The 17,657-nt window shown below is 33.9% G+C and overlaps 1 protein-coding gene and 1 long non-coding RNA gene across 3 annotated transcripts in view; one reads left to right on the forward strand and one right to left on the reverse strand.

The window, feature by feature from the left end:
* The window catches only part of LOC128031492 (glycine N-methyltransferase), a 79,152-nt gene extending 65,618 nt beyond the window's left edge, over nucleotides 1-13,534 (reverse strand). Inside the window, exon 1 of the mRNA XM_052619791.1 lies at nucleotides 13,231-13,534. Coding sequence (XP_052475751.1) covers nucleotides 13,231-13,436 — 206 coding nt within the window. The 5' untranslated portion in view covers nucleotides 13,437-13,534. The remainder of the gene's footprint in view (nucleotides 1-13,230) is intronic.
* Nucleotides 3,784-10,991, forward strand: LOC128031498 (uncharacterized). 2 transcript variants are annotated; one of them, XR_008188100.1, is made up of 5 exons: nucleotides 3,784-4,433; nucleotides 5,364-5,425; nucleotides 5,749-5,806; nucleotides 6,587-6,677; nucleotides 7,157-10,991. It is a non-coding gene; the product is annotated as an uncharacterized LOC128031498 (long non-coding RNA). The 2 variants fall into 2 exon arrangements; XR_008188099.1 differs by having other exon boundaries at nucleotides 3,784-5,425.
* Nucleotides 13,535-17,657: the final 4,123 nt, after the last annotated feature.

Genomic DNA, 17,657 nt, shown 5'->3' on the forward strand with positions numbered 1-17,657 from the left:
TGAAACTGAAACCGACAGTAGGTGGCAGCATGTCACTGCCTTATCAATGAATCACAAAGCAAATGACTCTCTTTATGAATGGGTGATGGGTAAATCATTGACTCGCTAGATTTGTTCTAAAATGCAGATTCATTCATAAACGTTGTTCAGAAACAGCTGTGTGTTTGTTTGGACTTTGTTTGAATTTGTTTTTAAGAAATAGAGCAAATTAAGTGTCCCTGAAATTTAAGTCCATATGTTCAGGGGCGCCTGCAGGATTTCTTCCGAGGGAGTCATCTCTACACTGTTTGTTATGATGAATGACAATACTGCAGCCTGCTTTCACGATCTGAGGTGAACCAATAAACATTTACAGCCTTCATTCAATCCCCATACTCCTTCTGTTTAATCTTATTTACTATCCTAATTGCATTATTATTATTATTATTATTATTATTATTATTATTATTATTATTATTATTATTCAGATTTGCCTTTGTTGTTGATGCTAATACAAAATATCAGGGGGAACTCCCATAAGTCTATTTTTAGTGGGGGTCAGCTCTGCAGTTCTGCTTAATTCAGCTATGATTATAATTTCAGTTTATGTTTATAAATATATATATATATATATATACAGGAATAAGGTTTGAAACAACATTAGGTTGAGTAAATGTAAATGTAAATAAACAGATTTTCTATATTTGTGAAACTATCGCCAACTATTTATTAAATTGAAATGATAGCCTACTCAAAATATAATATAATAATACAATAATAATATTACTTTCTTATTAATTTAACTGTTGAATAAAATCTTTTCCAAATTTGCACTTATTCATGCCTGGGGTGATAACTTTATGAGACAAAAGCTATATGTAGAATTGTAAGGGCTAGCCATCTTCGCGCTCTTGCAAACTGGATGCTCTGACTTGCCGTAGAGTCCTTGTAGCCATGAGAGGTGTGTCCATGTAGATGAGTAAATAAATCTGCATCTTAAGTGGCGTGTCGCGTTAACTTAACGTCTATCGGCGTGTGGCGTTATTTTAACGTGTGGTGGCGTCTGGCGTTAACTTAACGCGTAACGGCGCTTATTTAACGCCTGGCGGCGTTATGAAAACGGTGTTTTAAAATTAATACGGCGTTGAAAAGCACGCGTATTCTGACCCATTTGGCTTTCCATATGGTGACGCCTGTTTCACATATAATCCGTCTGCAGTCCGTGTGTATGTATGTTGTGCTGAAGCAGCACGGACTCATTGTGCTTTCACACAGGACGCGTTTGCAGTCCGCTACTGATCCGCGGCAGTTTAAGCCACAAAACACAAGCTTTGTCCATTATTTTGATATCAAATCATGTAAAAAAAAAAAAAAAAAAAAAATTCAAAAAGCTTTTTCAGCATTGTGATACTCTTTCATCACAGTAGGCTACAGTAACAATCTTTCATAGACACATTTAAATTCAAATATAAACAAATGTATTACTACTCATGCATTTGACTGCTAGGTTTTTATAATAAGTTGCTGAAACAAGCTGCACACATTTACACATTTAAATTTTGTAGCAAACACATTTAAACGCAACATTAGCCTACTTTTCTTGTTAGGATATCACAAACATTCAAAATTAAAACTCACCACTGACAGAAACAGTCAACTCTCGTGCCTTTTGCATTTAAATCTTTATTACACGCAATCCAACGGGTCTTAAATAACTTTGTTTTTCTTCCTCTATAAAAGTGCATATATAATGTTGCCTTGTTTCTCTAAAGTTGCTCCTTTTCTTGTTTTAAATCTAGCCAAAACCTATTGAAGATTTTTCCTAACATAATTAAAATGAAAATGAAAATGCTTAAAAAGATCAAATAATAAATCAAAGTCTCAAAACAACCGTTCAAATGATAAATCAAATGGTCAAAATATTAAATAATAAATCAAACTCTCAAAATGTCTGCACAAATTAAAAATCAAATGCTCAAACCATATTTCATTTCCTCATTCGGATTTGATTTTTAATTTTCATCATCAACCCAGTATAAACCTGTCATAATTGAATATAAAAGTCAATGCTCAAATCATGAATAAGATGCTCAAATGATAAATCAAATGCTCAAAGATCAAGATCGGCTGGTGGAAATGGTTTTATTTAATGATATTACAACTCTTTCAATCATATTTAAGTTGAACAATCAATTGTTGTCAACATAGCACAAAGCATGAGAAAGTCAACTTTCTGCAAAAAGTGCATAAAAAAGCATGCCTTTTAAAGAAATATCATATGACAAATGTTAACAAGCATAAAGGTCTGATTCTACATAGCATAGTTTAAACACTGAATATTAACCTTGCAAATTTCCAAACAACGAACAGACAAAACTACACACTAAAAAATGTTGGGTTAAAAATAACCCAACTATGGGTTGGTATAGCACCTTCCCATCTATGGGTTATTTCAACCCAACCCATTGGGTTAAAATCCTGTTGGGTTAAAAATTACCCAACAGTTGAGTTAATTATTTACATTAATTAACATCAGTATTTTTATTAAAAATTACTTACCACAACCATATTTTGAAACTACTTTGTTGTAACTTACAGATTTTATTTTAATATGCAAGTAACACATTTACAAATATATTTTAAAATATTTTATTTAAATGTACAAGAACATGTAAAAATACAACTGACATTTTCAAGATGTACAAATGTGTTGATTCATATTCATATCAAAACACACAAATGTGCAAATACAGTTCACAGCTGTGGCCTAATGGCTAGAGAGTTGGACCTGGAAACCGAAAGTCACAGGTTTTAGGTCTCGGTACTGGCAGGAGTTGTAGGTGAGAGGGAGTGAATGAACAGCGCTCTCTCCCAACCTCAATACCCATGGCTGAAGTGCACTTGAGCAAGGCACTGTACCCCCAGTTGCTCTCCAGACGCTGGATTTATAGCTGCCCACTGTTCCGGGTGTGTATTCACTTCTCACTGCTGTGTGTGTAAAATGAACATAACATATAATAAAACAAAAAATAATCATAAAATCAAGTAATAATAATAATATACTGCTGGACCTACTGATGATCAATAAAATAAAAAAGTTTTTTTATTGATTACTAAATACAAAGTTTTTAAGGAGGAGACAGTGTGCAGAAGAAACTATCAAAGACTGTGTGTTCCAAAAACTCTCAAATGGGAGCAGAGGGCTTTGGGTAGTAGATGTCATATACAAAGAAAAGTTTGAAACACCGATCGACTGCTTGTAGTATCGTCTTCTATTCCATCGCCTCCCCGTTTAAAATAATAAAATCTTGGGAGGAGTTTTCCTTGTCACCAAGCATCAAGACATGTGAATACTGGCTTGTCTCGTGATTCAAGTACAGCACTAATTAGTGTAAACCTTAAAAGAATTTAAAAAAAATCAGTTAACATGAATTGTGATGATATTTCATTGATACACTCACTTTACAAATGAGTGAATTTAAATGAGTTAAAAGCTATAGCGAATTTAAATTGGTTAAAGTGATAATTCACCCAAAAATGAAAATTCTGTCATCATTTTTTTATTCAAAATATCTTCTTGGAACTATTTGTATTGTACAACGTGTGTCTTATACAAAATAAATAAAGGTGACTTGACTACACAGGGCACTGTAATTTTAAGTGTTGTTTTTACTTACAGGTTGAATGTCAATGAAGGACAACTTCATTTCCGTGTATGATATGCAGACCATTTTTCCATTTGTGTGGTATGGTGCAGATGGCAGGAAGGGGTTTAAAGATAATTTCTGCACGAAGGCCTAATGACAAAAGTACAGAGATTTTACATACAAGTAAAAAAAAAAAAAAATTATCTCAGTTTAAATTTTTACAGTCTTTGTGGGGATCTACTATCATTTGCACTAAGAGACAGACTAAACCAGTTTTCACTCCCTCCAGAAAATTTGGCTATATTTGCGGCTAATGTGAGTAAATTTTCCCACCCTATACCCCAAACTGATTTGGCTTGTAGGGAGGAACAAAAGTACACTGTAAATGAAAGGAAGCTTTGTTGGACGGAATGCAACAATACACTTATTTCACCTCACTTGTCCTTTTTCATAGGTCCTTTTGTCATAGGTCTAAGTAAAATTGAAAATGTATGTATCATTGATTTAAATACACTCAAAAAAATGAAATCTGGGTGTTGTTCGATAAAAATAAATAGAGCATTTTGAAACAAATAAAATTAATCAGTTTAAGGGATGTACACAATTATTTTAAATCAGTCTGAACTAAATCCATACAACCTTAAAAGAGCTCAATTCATTTGTGTCGAAACAACAAAAAATAATGATTCGAGTCAAACTACTACTTTTGCGCATGCGCTGATGACAGGAAATCCACGTGACCTCGTCAGTTATCGCGGGCGCCATTACGTGGTGGAGTCCAGTCTATGGTGGAATGCTGTAGAATTGGTAAGTTCAAAAATCCTTTATTTTCTTTGTCTGCATTGTGCTGATAGAGAGTAAAACTATTTAAATCAGTCAGAATTCAACATTAAGCGGATATTTGACCGCTTATTGGAATATTTGAACTACTCTATTAGTCACATGTTCATACTCGATAAAAACATAGTAAATCGATATAAACGCCTGCATGTATGTACATAATTTAACATTAATGCGGTAGTTGCAAGCGTTATTGTACTAGATTGTTTCAGTTAACTGTTAAGTGATGCTTCTGTACAAGTAAAGACGAGAACACTGCGAATTAATGTTAAAACGAAACAACAAACAAAGATGTCAATACAATTATATGCTTGATGTTAATCAACAAGCAGCCAGGCGGCGTGGAATACAGTATAGAGCACATGCGTACTAGGCATGTGTCATTTGACTATGATCGCACAGGATTAGGGTGCACGCGTTGTTATTTCGCACAGATGAATACTGTGACCGTAAGTGATTCCCTCACTTCTGTTACATGTTCAAATTCGTAATGTTTTATAGATGTGATCTTAAACGTGATATTTATACTTTAATCTTATCACTGTGTGTTGTAATTGCTACTGCACATTTTTGTATTACGTTGTATTATTGTTACAGTTGCTGTAATTGAATGAGAATGATTTAAAGACAATTTGATTTTTGTTTGTATGAAATATAATGATCGAAACTTCCCTTCCGGGCAGCATTTACTTTTTATATTGATTTCAGTTATAATGCATATTGCATGGGAAAATCAGCCTCGGTTTAGTCGGTAGAGCAGGATCGCCCGTTTTCTTCAGAATTGTTTTGTGTTTGTATATATAATTTTACTGTTGCTGAGCATGTAATACGTGAAACATCTGTACAGGTAAATACAAGTGTACTGCAAATTTATGTAAACATTGTTTTATTTTACAGGTTTTTACAAGAGCTCATTAAATTGCATCCTATACTTGGGTTATAGTATACTTTTTCACATGGTAAGTTGTATTAAGTATGTTCTTAAATGGGTTTAGAAAAATGGCTCATTATTACTGTAATAAAATAAAGGAAAGTTTAAAGTGTTTTATTAGTGTGTGCTTGGTAATACCTAATGTTTTCATAACCAACATACGAATGGATAATGTAATTTTCTGATTTCATACAATTTGATAGTTATTTTACTATATTGTTTCAGTTATAAAATTAGCCATTTCATTCAGACGACTGCTGCTGAGCAATCTGTAGGAGATTTCTCTGTTCAGGTAAAGATGAGAACACTGCAAATTTATGTAAAAATTATTTTTATATTTTTATTTTACAGGTTTACAAGAGCAATAAACAGCATCCCATGCTTGGGTTTTAGTAAACTTTTTCATGTGGTAAGTTGTATTAGTGATGTTCTTAAAGGGTTAGTTCAGCCAAAAATGAAAATGATGTCATTAATTACTTACCCTCATGTCGTCCCAAATCCGTAAGACTTTCGTTCATCTTTGGAACACAAATGAAGATCTTTTTGATGATTTCTGAAAGATTTATGTCCTTTCATGAACAGCGACACAACTGAGACTTTGACGTTTTAATAAGTTCGATGTTTGAAAGTATGATGAACAGATTTAATTTAGGCTTTCACTTGCATATAAACATTGATCAGCAAACATCAATGGAAGGTCAACTGAACCTGATTGATGCCCAAAAACAGAAGCTCAGACGTGCTGCGTAACGAGAATGAACCTCATTGGTTCTCGCATGCCAAACAAACATGCTTATGCTTCCGTTCACCACAACTGATGTGCGAGTTGATGAATGTTTATATGTGAATAAAATCCAAATCTAAATCTGTTCATAATATAAAGCGAGTCTTCAGAGAAATGTGACTAAACCGCTCAATTTATATGGATTTGTTTTATGATCTCTTTATGTACTTTTTGAAGTATCAAAGTCTCAGTTGCATAGCTGTTTATGGAGGGACAGAAAACTTTCAGAATTCATAAAAAATTTTTTTATTTGTGATCCAAAGATGAACGAATGTCTTCGAGCATGACACGAGGGTGAGTAATTAATGATAGAATTTTTATTATTGGTTGTCCTGATATACTTAGTTATCTATATGATATGGTCAAATAATCAATGTTTTTGTGCATTTTTTTTTTTTTTTACAGAACAACAGCGTAGACATGGAAAGAGAATGCATCCTCAAAGAACTGTGTATACTTAAAGGAGGACCATCTACAGCTGTTCAAGGAGTACAATGTAAGCTACTGCTTTTCTCTTCTTCACTTTTATGTTTACGTTATGTTTTGTACACTTGTTACAGTTTTCATATGTTTCTAGGGGTGCAATGGTTCTCTGTAAAAAATCTAACCGTACCATTCTCTACTTACGGTTCGGCACGCACTTGAACCGCGGTCCACCTCTAATGACGATGACTATTCTCACTGCCTGTGTTTTTAATGTTAAATCACACAAGAAATGATTCAAATATTTTATTTGAATCTTGATCTATTGTATTTATTTGTAATGTTGCTTGTAGTTTGATTATTTGTTCTTATTAATTGTTCTTAATTTTTATTTTGCAGTAGTCCAATTTTCCCTGAACATAGCACATACTGAACCGTACTGTGATACGAACCGAACCATGAGCATTTTGAACTGTTGCACCCCAAATGTTTACTGTCATTAATAAATATTGTTGTTTTACACACTAAACACATTTTATTTGTCTTGCCCAGGATTGCGACTGGATGAATGCTAAAGAAGCCATAGAGCAGATGGTAATGGGGATCTACATCATCCAGTCAGTAGACACCAACCAGGGGATAAACCTGTGGACATTGGTATCCTGATTGAAGGGACCGAGGTGCTCTGCTCTTTGAAGAACGTGTAGGAGTGGCCATGCTGTTTGGACTTACTTACGCCTTGAACCTCAGCTACCCACGAGAACTCAAGGCTACATTTGAGGTCATCCAGAAAGTGTTCTTTATCTTGGATGGACAAAAACTTTCACTAAAGGTACCAGCCCTTAAGAACAAGATGTTGGAGTAAGTTACCTTACGTGTGTATTCTCAAAAGACTAAATCTTGACTCAAGAAGGTATTAGCTGTGCATATACATTGAAATATAATGTTGTTCATCTTGGATGATATATTTTTTTTTTTTTCACCTGAAAATTTGCCTTGAAATAAGAATAAAGAGAAACTTGTGACATTCACTTTGAGAACATTTTATTTGTGCAGTAAATTACATTTTGATAGACATGTCAACAATTAAACATTTGTTTGATGTAAATAAAGTTGTACAATTAACTTAACGATAGTAGTTGACACAATATTTCTGGTTTTCTAAATTAAGTGATTAAGATTAATTGGCTCAACAAGATTAAATAGTTTATAGATAAATACGATAATATGATTCAAATGAAAATGATTTGATCTTGTTGGTTCAAAATGAATTTTGCTCTTGGGTTCCATTTGCCTAAATTAAGTTGAGACAACACCATTCAAATGTGTGGAAATAGGTGTCATAATTATATTAAGTTAGACCAACGATTTATTTTTTTGAGTGTAGGTTACTTACCTTGAAATGTTTCAGTTAACAGGCAGAAATTATATTGTTGCATTTTTTCCATCACGAAAAAGTCCATTGTCTAAAACATAAGTATAAACACATTTAGTACAACAAATTTAAAAAACATGTCAATCAATCTAGCTTCATAAGAGAAACTGCTGTAATTATAGGGTATTCCAATAGATGCATAACAATATTCAATATGAATAAGTTAAATCATAAAAACACTTTTACAGTACAATTAATTAGTGCTGGTGCGCTAAGACGAATATGACTTTTCTGTTTTTAGCTCCCCTCTTAAAGATTGGTGGGAGGAGTAATGTTATGTAAATTTGGGGCACTAGTATAAATTTCCGCTGAAAGAGCGGATTGCCTCACGACTGCGCGCTCTTCTTTCGTCTGGGTTTTGAACTTTTATAACAGAAAATTGCAGGTTCATTCAAACGATTCTCGCGGAGTCTGTTGTCTGTCGCATTACTGGTGTGTGAGCTCAGAGCTCGCTCGAGCAGCTTCTTTCACTGGTCCGATCCGATAAATGGTCCGTGCGGCTTTTCTAACATTTTTATTAACTTTTAAGTCATACTTGTCTAAATCTTTTATTGTATTAATACTGGCTAACAAACATGAATAGCATTAATTGACAATCGATCTGATTATCTGGGGGAAACAAACGGACTAAAGGGAATTAAAACTTTTTTAACGTATAAAAAAACAATAATTAACATATCAGACACATTACTTAATGTTATGACAGTTATATACATCATATGATTATATTAACAGTTACTTACCCTTCATAATCACGCAGGCTGCTGCTGATGTCCGCACTGAGTCTCTGACTGGACCGTTAAAATTTGAACAGGAGTGAAGCGGGAAACATATTTAACCCAACAGTTGGGTTATAACTAAATAACCCAACTAATAACCCAACGACGAAAAAAATTACCCAACAAATTTTAAGATAACCCAACACATTGACCCAATATGTGTAACCCAACGGTTGGGTTAAAAAAAACAACCCAACGTTTTTTGCTGTGTATGACTGCTAAATTCGCCTGTCAGGTGTTCAAGTGTTAACAAAAAAAAAACAAAACTGTCTGTCTAACACATTTGCTTTCTAACTACTCACTAAAAGCTCCACGAATTCACTTGCACTTTCAACCACAAAAAATGACGTTGCTTGTCCACGCAAATGTAAAATTATAGTTTGAAAAACAATTTCCACCATCCGATCTTGATCTCTTCCATCTCAAAGCTCCGCCCACACTAGGTTGATTGACATTCAACTTTTGATGTAACATTTGCGATGTAGGTTTGAGCATTTTATTTGCCATTTGCGATGTCTGTTTGAGCATTTGATTTATCATTTGCGATGTGCGTTTGAGCATTTGATTTATCATTTGCCATGTGCATTTGAGTATTTGATATATAATTTGAGCATCAGATTCATGACTTGAGCATTGACTTTTATATTCAATTTTGACAGGTTTCTCCTGGGTTGATGATGAAAATTAAAAATCAAATCCAAATGAGGAAATGAAATATGGTTTGAGCATTTGATTTTTAATTTGTGCAGACATTTTGAGTGTTTGATTTATTATTTAATATTTTGACCATTTGATTTATCATTTGAACAGTTGTTTTGAGACTTTGATTTATTATTTGATCTTTTTAAGCATTTTAATTTTAATTTTAATTATGTTAGGAAAAAACTTCCATAAAAACCCATGTGTTGCGTGTGAAACACAGTAGGCTTTGATAAGTATACATTTATTGTGAAATGACTGCATTTCCGTGTCAATCCATGCTCATTTTTACCGCGAACAATGCACTGTCACTTTAATTCAGTGCATGCAGCACAGCAAAAATAGACTTGGTACGTAAATGATCGATGCACTGCTTGCAGACGCACTGCTCCTGGAATGCACTGACGGACCGCAACCGCGTGCAGTGTGAACGCTGAAATCCGTTAACATGGATGCATAAAAAAATACGCAACACATACGCACCGCAGACGGAGTATGTGTGAAACGGGCGTGACTCCGGCTTTAACCATTCATTATGATGGAAAAAAAGTGTGCAGCAATCAAGGGGTGACTCTACAGAATATCAGGAGGGCAAAATTGACACCAATCAATAAATGGAAAAAATAAAAAAGTGTCTCTCTCTCTCTCTCACACACACACACACACAAAAACACACAGAAATGAACTGGTAAGACTGCATCAGAATAAAATATTATTTTTTTCAAGTTATTGAAATAAAATCAGTAAATCATAAATCAAAAAATCCAAAGGAGATTCTCATTCTCTCTCTCTAACATTTGAGTACATTGCATAAAATATTAATTACAAAATGTTTGTATAGTGCTTTGAATGATCACTTTTCATTCCTTATTTTGTTAGATTTTTCAATTATCAAATACTGAGTAACAAAAATGCTTTCTATGTGTTCCCTTTCTAACAAGATTTTAATGTTTGACTGAAATCATAATGTAAAACCTGATACTTATCTAACCAAAAATATCTAAACCTTGACAAAAAGTTATCTTTTAAAATGTCTCGACATAGATCTAAATGCAAAACCTAAAAAAAAATCAAGAGATGAGGTCTAAAAAACTATGTGAATCCAAAAGCCTCTATAATTCTATAGGGTGTTAATACAAGAGGTTACGCAACATTACACCAAGTTTTTACCTTTTTAATGCCTCCAGATTGCCCAATTCTCACATCAAAAAATGGATTTTAAATGCTTTCACTTTATTTTAATGTGAACTATTGCATTTATTAAAAAAATAAATAAATACATAAAGAGATAAAAAATATACATTAATTCTAATGGAGAAAATATCTCGTTAATATTGTATAAATATTGCATAGTATCATAAAATTACCTAAAAATCATATATAATAATCCAAAAATATTATTGAACAAAAATATATTACATTGGTTTTCCTGAAGAAAAAAAAAAGTTACATTTCAAGGCTTCGGTCACTTTTGACCGCGAAGAAGGTAAGTGTGACTCCCAAACAAAGAGGGTCAGAGGGTTAAGCACTCACTATTCTAATTAAATTCTTAAAACTAAATAAATAAATAAATAACTTTCTAATCTTTTTGTATTCTATCTATTTTCTTTTCACTTATTATATAATTATAAAAAAGATGTCCTATTCTTTTTCTATTCTATCTGTTTTTTTTTTTGTTTTTTTTTTATTATATTATTTAAAAGCCCTTTTAGCTAACTGAGACTTGTTAAAACAGTTATATATCATTGCTCTTGTTGTTTTTGATTGCTTCCATTGTCTTCATTTGTAAGTCGCTTTGGATAAAAGCATCTGCTAAATGACTACATGTAAAAGTAATATAAATCTAAGTACATAGCATGTACATGAGGAATAGGACTGTAAAATAAAGTGCTACCGTGTTTTTAACCTTAAAATGCACAAACACAATGCACAAAATAATGTTCTTTTTAGCAACATCACATGACTTCTTTAATATTCACTGACAATAAACTATTGTATTGACTGATCTATAATCTTTTTAATTATATCTAATCTATTTCAAAACTCCTGCTCTAAAATGCACTAAAGCACTTTAATTAATTACGTAAAAAAATTATGTCTGCATTCTACTTATTATGACTTGACGACTTTCAACACACCCTTATGCAGTGATTTTTTCTCTACTTTTAAGGGCTGTATGGCTGACTAAATTAAAGAGAACAGAATGATGTGCTTATAATGACAAGATGAAATAAAGCTAATTATATTTAATGGTGTAAAAATATTATCAATTTTAAGCAAACTCGCATTCCTTGGCAGTTCTACATTTTAAATATAGTTACATACAAAAATTAACTTCAATGAAACTTTAATGAACTTCAATGAAACTTCAATGAACTTTAATGAAACAAATGCACAAAATTGTGATTTAATTTGAAACATGCATTTAATAAATGCAGAGTGATGCATGCATTTGTCAAGTCTTTTTCTCCTATATCACACATCGAGCTTTGCAGTGCATAATTAAAGAGTGCTGGTACTGACACTATTAATCCCCATGCAATCAAAATTGACAATTCTTCTTCTTATTTTTTTTTTTTTTTTGTTAATGTGCCCTTTTATTCTTCTCGTAACAGCATTTCTACTCTGACGTGTATATTAATGTGAAGGCTGGGCAATAAGGTTGTCCAATGGCCAGGTGAATTTCAATCCCTCCCCTCCAACAACTTCTCTCTCCACAACTGACTACAAACATGCATTCAGATCTTCCTCCATTTAGTTAGCAAAACAACTTTCTTTGATTCCATCAATTCTAAATGGATGAAGTCTTGGCCTATATTTCTTGTAATAGACAGATTATTCACTTCTATATACATCACATTATAGAAAAGTCGGTCACAATTTCCATTTAATGCTGACTTTAAACCAATCATTCGCCGTTTACATTTAAATATGCTGTTAAATATATGCTACAGACAAGCCTGTGTGGAGAATACAAATGTCTGGGCTGGAAAACAGGTTTTGCAGGTTATGCTGAGTTAACATTGAAGACACTCCCTCAAATACAGCTACTACACAGCACTGCCCAGCAATGGATATTATTAGACAAGTTGGTGTGTACATTTATAAAGTGGTAATATATAGTACAAAAATCTTAACTATCTGTTACTTCCTTACCACCAGTATCTATCTTATTATCTATCTATCTATCTATCTATCTATCTATCTATCTATCTATCTATATTGTGTCATATGTATTTCTATACCCACACACACACGTTTGTTTCTGTGAAAAGTGGGGACATCCCATAGGTGTAATGGTTTTTATACTGTACAAACGGTATATTCTATCACCCTTCACCAACCCTACACCGAACCCTAACCCTCACAGGAAACTTTGTGCATTTTTACTTTCTCAAAAAATCATTCTGTATGATTCATAAGCTTTTTGAAAAATGGGGACATTATGTCCTCATAAGTCACCCTCTCCTTGTAATACCCATGTCATACCCATCTCACTTGTGTCCTGATATGTCACAAAAACAAGAGCACTCCTGCCAGTGTCAAATAACAAAAGAATACATGACTCTTGCTGCAACACGGCCTTTGTGTTGTTCAGATAAAATGCCTTCAGTTTCAATGGCCAACCGCATGACCAAGATTTCTGAGAGGGGGAGTTGAGTAAACCACAAAGCAAATTTATTATTATCATTATTACTTAATTTAAGTCATACCCTGTGCCGCAGGCTACATCCAGCACCTTCTGAACCCCATGTTTTCTGAGCAGGGAGAGCAACCAGCTCTTGTACTCCTCTGTCCTGCTCCGAGTGTCTCCGATGTACAGCTGCCACACTTTCGCTGCTTTACCGTCGGCATACTGATCAGGAAGACCAACTACACCAACACCGAGAGAGCGTGTACGATAAACACTGTCCACCATTATCACACCACGTGAACGGTTAATCTCCTGTTTGAGTCTCTTTTTCAGGCTTACAATGTCGATGTTGACATTTATATCGCGTGTTGAAACAGAAACTTTTGACCAATCTGAGGCGCGAATACACTAACGCCTACATTTCCATTGGCCAAGACTTTTGATGACGTGCTCAGTCTATTACTGATACACATCCGACCTGTGTTTCGTCAGATAAAAAAAAAAAAAAAAAGAAAATTAAAGAGTAACTTAAGTGTTAAGAAAAGTGTGACTGATATGATATTGTTGGACATGTGGAAACGTGGGCACTGCCTAAAATATTTTATACTTTTCTTTTTTAAGTTCAAAGTAAAGTAAAAACCTGCATTGTTGGGTTTTATTAAAGACAATGAAAATATTAAAGAGAATGAAAATAGCCTACTGTATGAACGTAATTAAATGATTCAGTGGAAAAAAAAAAAATTAATACATTTCTAAAATAAATATCCACATTTCTCGAACACTAGCACTTAACACATAATATAGATCTTATGTGTTATATTATTCCTCACTGAGGCTGTCACAATATATTATTTAATGGCTTTTTACATTAATTTCGCTGTTGTGTTTGTTCATGTGCATTCTTTTTATAATTATTATTATCTATGAGTTTGTGTCATTTAATACACTGCAAAGTATCTATTTATGTAACATTAATATTTTTATGTACTTGTCAAATTCCAGTCATGAAAATGTGTTTATTTTTCTAATGCCTCAAATGCAGCATATTGAGTTCAGTTCAATTAAGTTTATTTGGAAAGCACTTTTTACAATACAATCGTTACAAAGCAACTTTAAAGAAAATTATGTTTCTACAATATTTAGTAATAGTGGTGACTGTCAGTTTGTGCATGTATGACGGGATTTGTAGAACAATTAATACAAGACGTAGTCAGCCAGATGATGAACATTATTAATATTATTATTAATTATTATATGATGAAGTCACACTTGTAGCAATATTTGTTAGTTATGTTTGTTGTGTTTTATGGTGTCACCTTTATCTATACACATTTTACCTATTTATTTATTATTCTCAGGTAGGTAAGGAAAGTCGACTCTGGACAAAACTATAAGCATTAAAAAAAAACTTACAATAAGCTCAGAAGACTTCCCTGTGGTCAGTTCTTGCTTAGGGCTCTTAAATTACTACTTTTGCAGACAATAATTTCAATAAAGTCAAGGTATAATCAGCTGGTATCAGGCGTCGAGGGATACTGCGCTTGTTCAGTATCCGTCCGTCTAGTCTCTCTCTCAGTATTTTATACACAGACGTCGAACGCTGGTTCTTCTGATGTCATCACCTGGAGTGCGGCCAACTCCTCTGCCGAAGCTTTCAGTTGTTTAAGTCGCATTGCTTTAGCCCTTTTCCTCTTCTTTTTCCTCTTAACCATCTGCGAAATACACCTTAATTACTATATTGTCCATTCATCATAAAAACTATTTCTAATACATAAGTGTTTCTACTCTATATCACTATACATTTCATGCAAAAGATGCGTTTTTAATCTATATTTAAACAGAAACAGTGTGCCTGAACCCCCGAACATTATCAGGAAGGCTATTCCAGAGTTTGGGAGCCAAATGTGAAAAAGCTCTACCTCCTTTAGTGGACTTTGCTATTCTAGGACCAACCAAAAGTCCAGCGTTTTGTGACCTTAGTGATGGATTGTAACGTGGTAGAAGGCTAGTTAGGTACGCAGGAGCTAAACCATCTAGGGCCTTACAGGCAAGTAATGATAATTTGTAACTGATACAGAACGTAATAGGTAGCCAGTACAGGGACTGTAAAATTGGGGTAATATGATCATATTTTCTTGACCTGGTAAGGACTCTAGCTGAGGTATTTTGGACTACCTGTAGCTTATTGAAGAAGCAGGACAACCACCAAGAAGTGCATTACAATAGTCCAGTCTAGAGGTCATAAATGCATGAAATAGCTTTTCTGCATCAGAAAAAGATAACATGTTTCGTAGCTTGGCAATGTTTCTAAGATGGAAGAATGCAGTTTTTGTAACATGGGAAATATGATTTTCAAAAGACAATTTGCTGTCTAATATAACACCCATATTTTTGAGTGTAGAGGAAGTAACAGTACATCTGTCTAGTTGCAGATTGTAATCTACAAGATTCTGTGTTGTGTTTTTTGGTCCAATAATTAATATCTCTGTCTTATCCGAATTTAATTGGAGAAAATTATTTGTCATCCAATCTTTTACATTTTTGACACACTCTGTTAGCTTAGATAATTTAGAAATTTAATCTGGTCTCGTTGAGATATATAGCTGAGTATCATCAGCATAACAGTGGAAGCTAATTCCGTATTTTCAAATAATATTACCAAGGGGCAACATGTATATTGAAAATAGAAGGGGACTTTGTACGGATCCTTGTGGCACTCCATATTTTACTGATGATAAATGAGATGACTCCCCATTTAAGTAAACAAAATGGTAGCGATCGGACAGGTAGGATCTAAACCATCTTATAGCCTGCCCTTGAATACCTGTATAGTTTTGTAATCGATCTATGAGTATGTCATGATCTATGGTGTCGAACGTAGCACTGAGATCAAGTAAGACTAGAAATGAGATGCAGCCTGGATCTGACGAAAGAAGCAGGTCATTTGTAATTTTAACAAGTGCAGTTTCTGTGCTATGATTGGGCCTTAAACCTGACTGAAATTCTTCATACAGATCATTTTTGTGTAGGAAGGTGCTCAATTGAGCAGACACAACTTTTTCTAAAATTGTAGACATAAATGGAAGATTTGAAATAGGCCTATAATTTGCCAGTTCACTAGGATCTAGTTTTGGTTTCTTAATAAGAGGCTTAATAATCACCAGCTTGAATGGTTTTGGGACGTGACCTAAAGATAACGAAGAGTTAATGATATTGAGAAGCGGTTCTTCGGCTACAGGTAACAACTCTTTCAGTAATTTAGTGGGTACAGGATCTAATAAACATGTTGCTGATTTAGATACAGTGATAAGTTTATTTAGCTCTTCCTGTCCTATATTTGTAAAGCACTGCAGTTTATCTTTGGGTGCGATGGATGAAACTGAAGTGTTAAACGCTGTAGAATCTACATTCGCTATTTTATTTCTAATGTTATCTATTTGATCAGTGAAGAAATTCATAAAGTCATTACTATTAAAGCTGCAGTAGGTAACTTTTGTAAAAATGTGTTTTTTACATATTTGTTAAACCTGTCATTATGTCCTGACAGTAGAATATGAGACAGATAATCTGTGAAAAAAATCAAGCTCCTCTGGCTCCTCCCAGTGGTCCTATTGCAATTTGCAGGAATACATCGCTCCCGGTAAGAAACAACCAATCAGAGCTGCGGTCCGTAACTTTTTTATGTGTTCAAAATTTTAAAAAATTTATATAATAAGTGAGTACATCATGAATCCATTTTCCAAACCGGGTTTTTAGCCTGTCCTGAATCACTAGGGTACACCTATAATAAGTGTTTATATTCAGACTATTTTAGATTGCTTGGGGGCAACACGGCGGAGTAACCCAGTACCTTTGTGATTCTTCATAGACATAAACAGAGAGAAGTAGATCCGGCTACAATGTTCTTCCGCAAGACGCAAGCAGTTCTGTTTATTAACCGCTAGAGCGTCAAAAGTTACCGACTGCAGCTTTAAACGTTGGTGTAATATTTGAATCAGGTGGCGTCTGGTAATTTGTTAATTTAGCCACAGTGCTAAATAAAAACCTTGGATTGTTTTGGTTATTTTCTATGAGTTTGTGGATATGCTCTGCCCTAGCAGTTTTTAGAGCCTGTCTGGGTAGACATACTGTTTTTCCATGCAATTCTAAAAACTTCCAGGTTAGTTTTTCTCTATTTGCGTTCAAGACTACGAGTTACTTTCTTGAGAGAGTGAGTATTACTGTTATACCATGGCACAGTACGTTTTTCTCTAACCTTTTTCAATTTGATGGGGGCAACAGCCTTTAATGTATTAGAGAAAATAGTGCCCATGTTGTCAATCATTTAGTCTAATTCATGTGTATTTTTGGTTACAAATAGCAGTTGAGATAGATCATGCAGGTTATTTGGGAATCTGTCTTTGATGGCTGGAACAATATAGTTCTGCCCAGACGGTAACCCTGAGACATATGCATGCACGATACAAGGAAATGGTCTGTAACATCATCACTTTGAGGTACGATATC

The sequence above is a fragment of the Carassius gibelio genome, chromosome A17, assembly GCF_023724105.1.
Source record: "Carassius gibelio isolate Cgi1373 ecotype wild population from Czech Republic chromosome A17, carGib1.2-hapl.c, whole genome shotgun sequence".
Taxonomy (NCBI): domain Eukaryota; kingdom Metazoa; phylum Chordata; class Actinopteri; order Cypriniformes; family Cyprinidae; genus Carassius; species Carassius gibelio.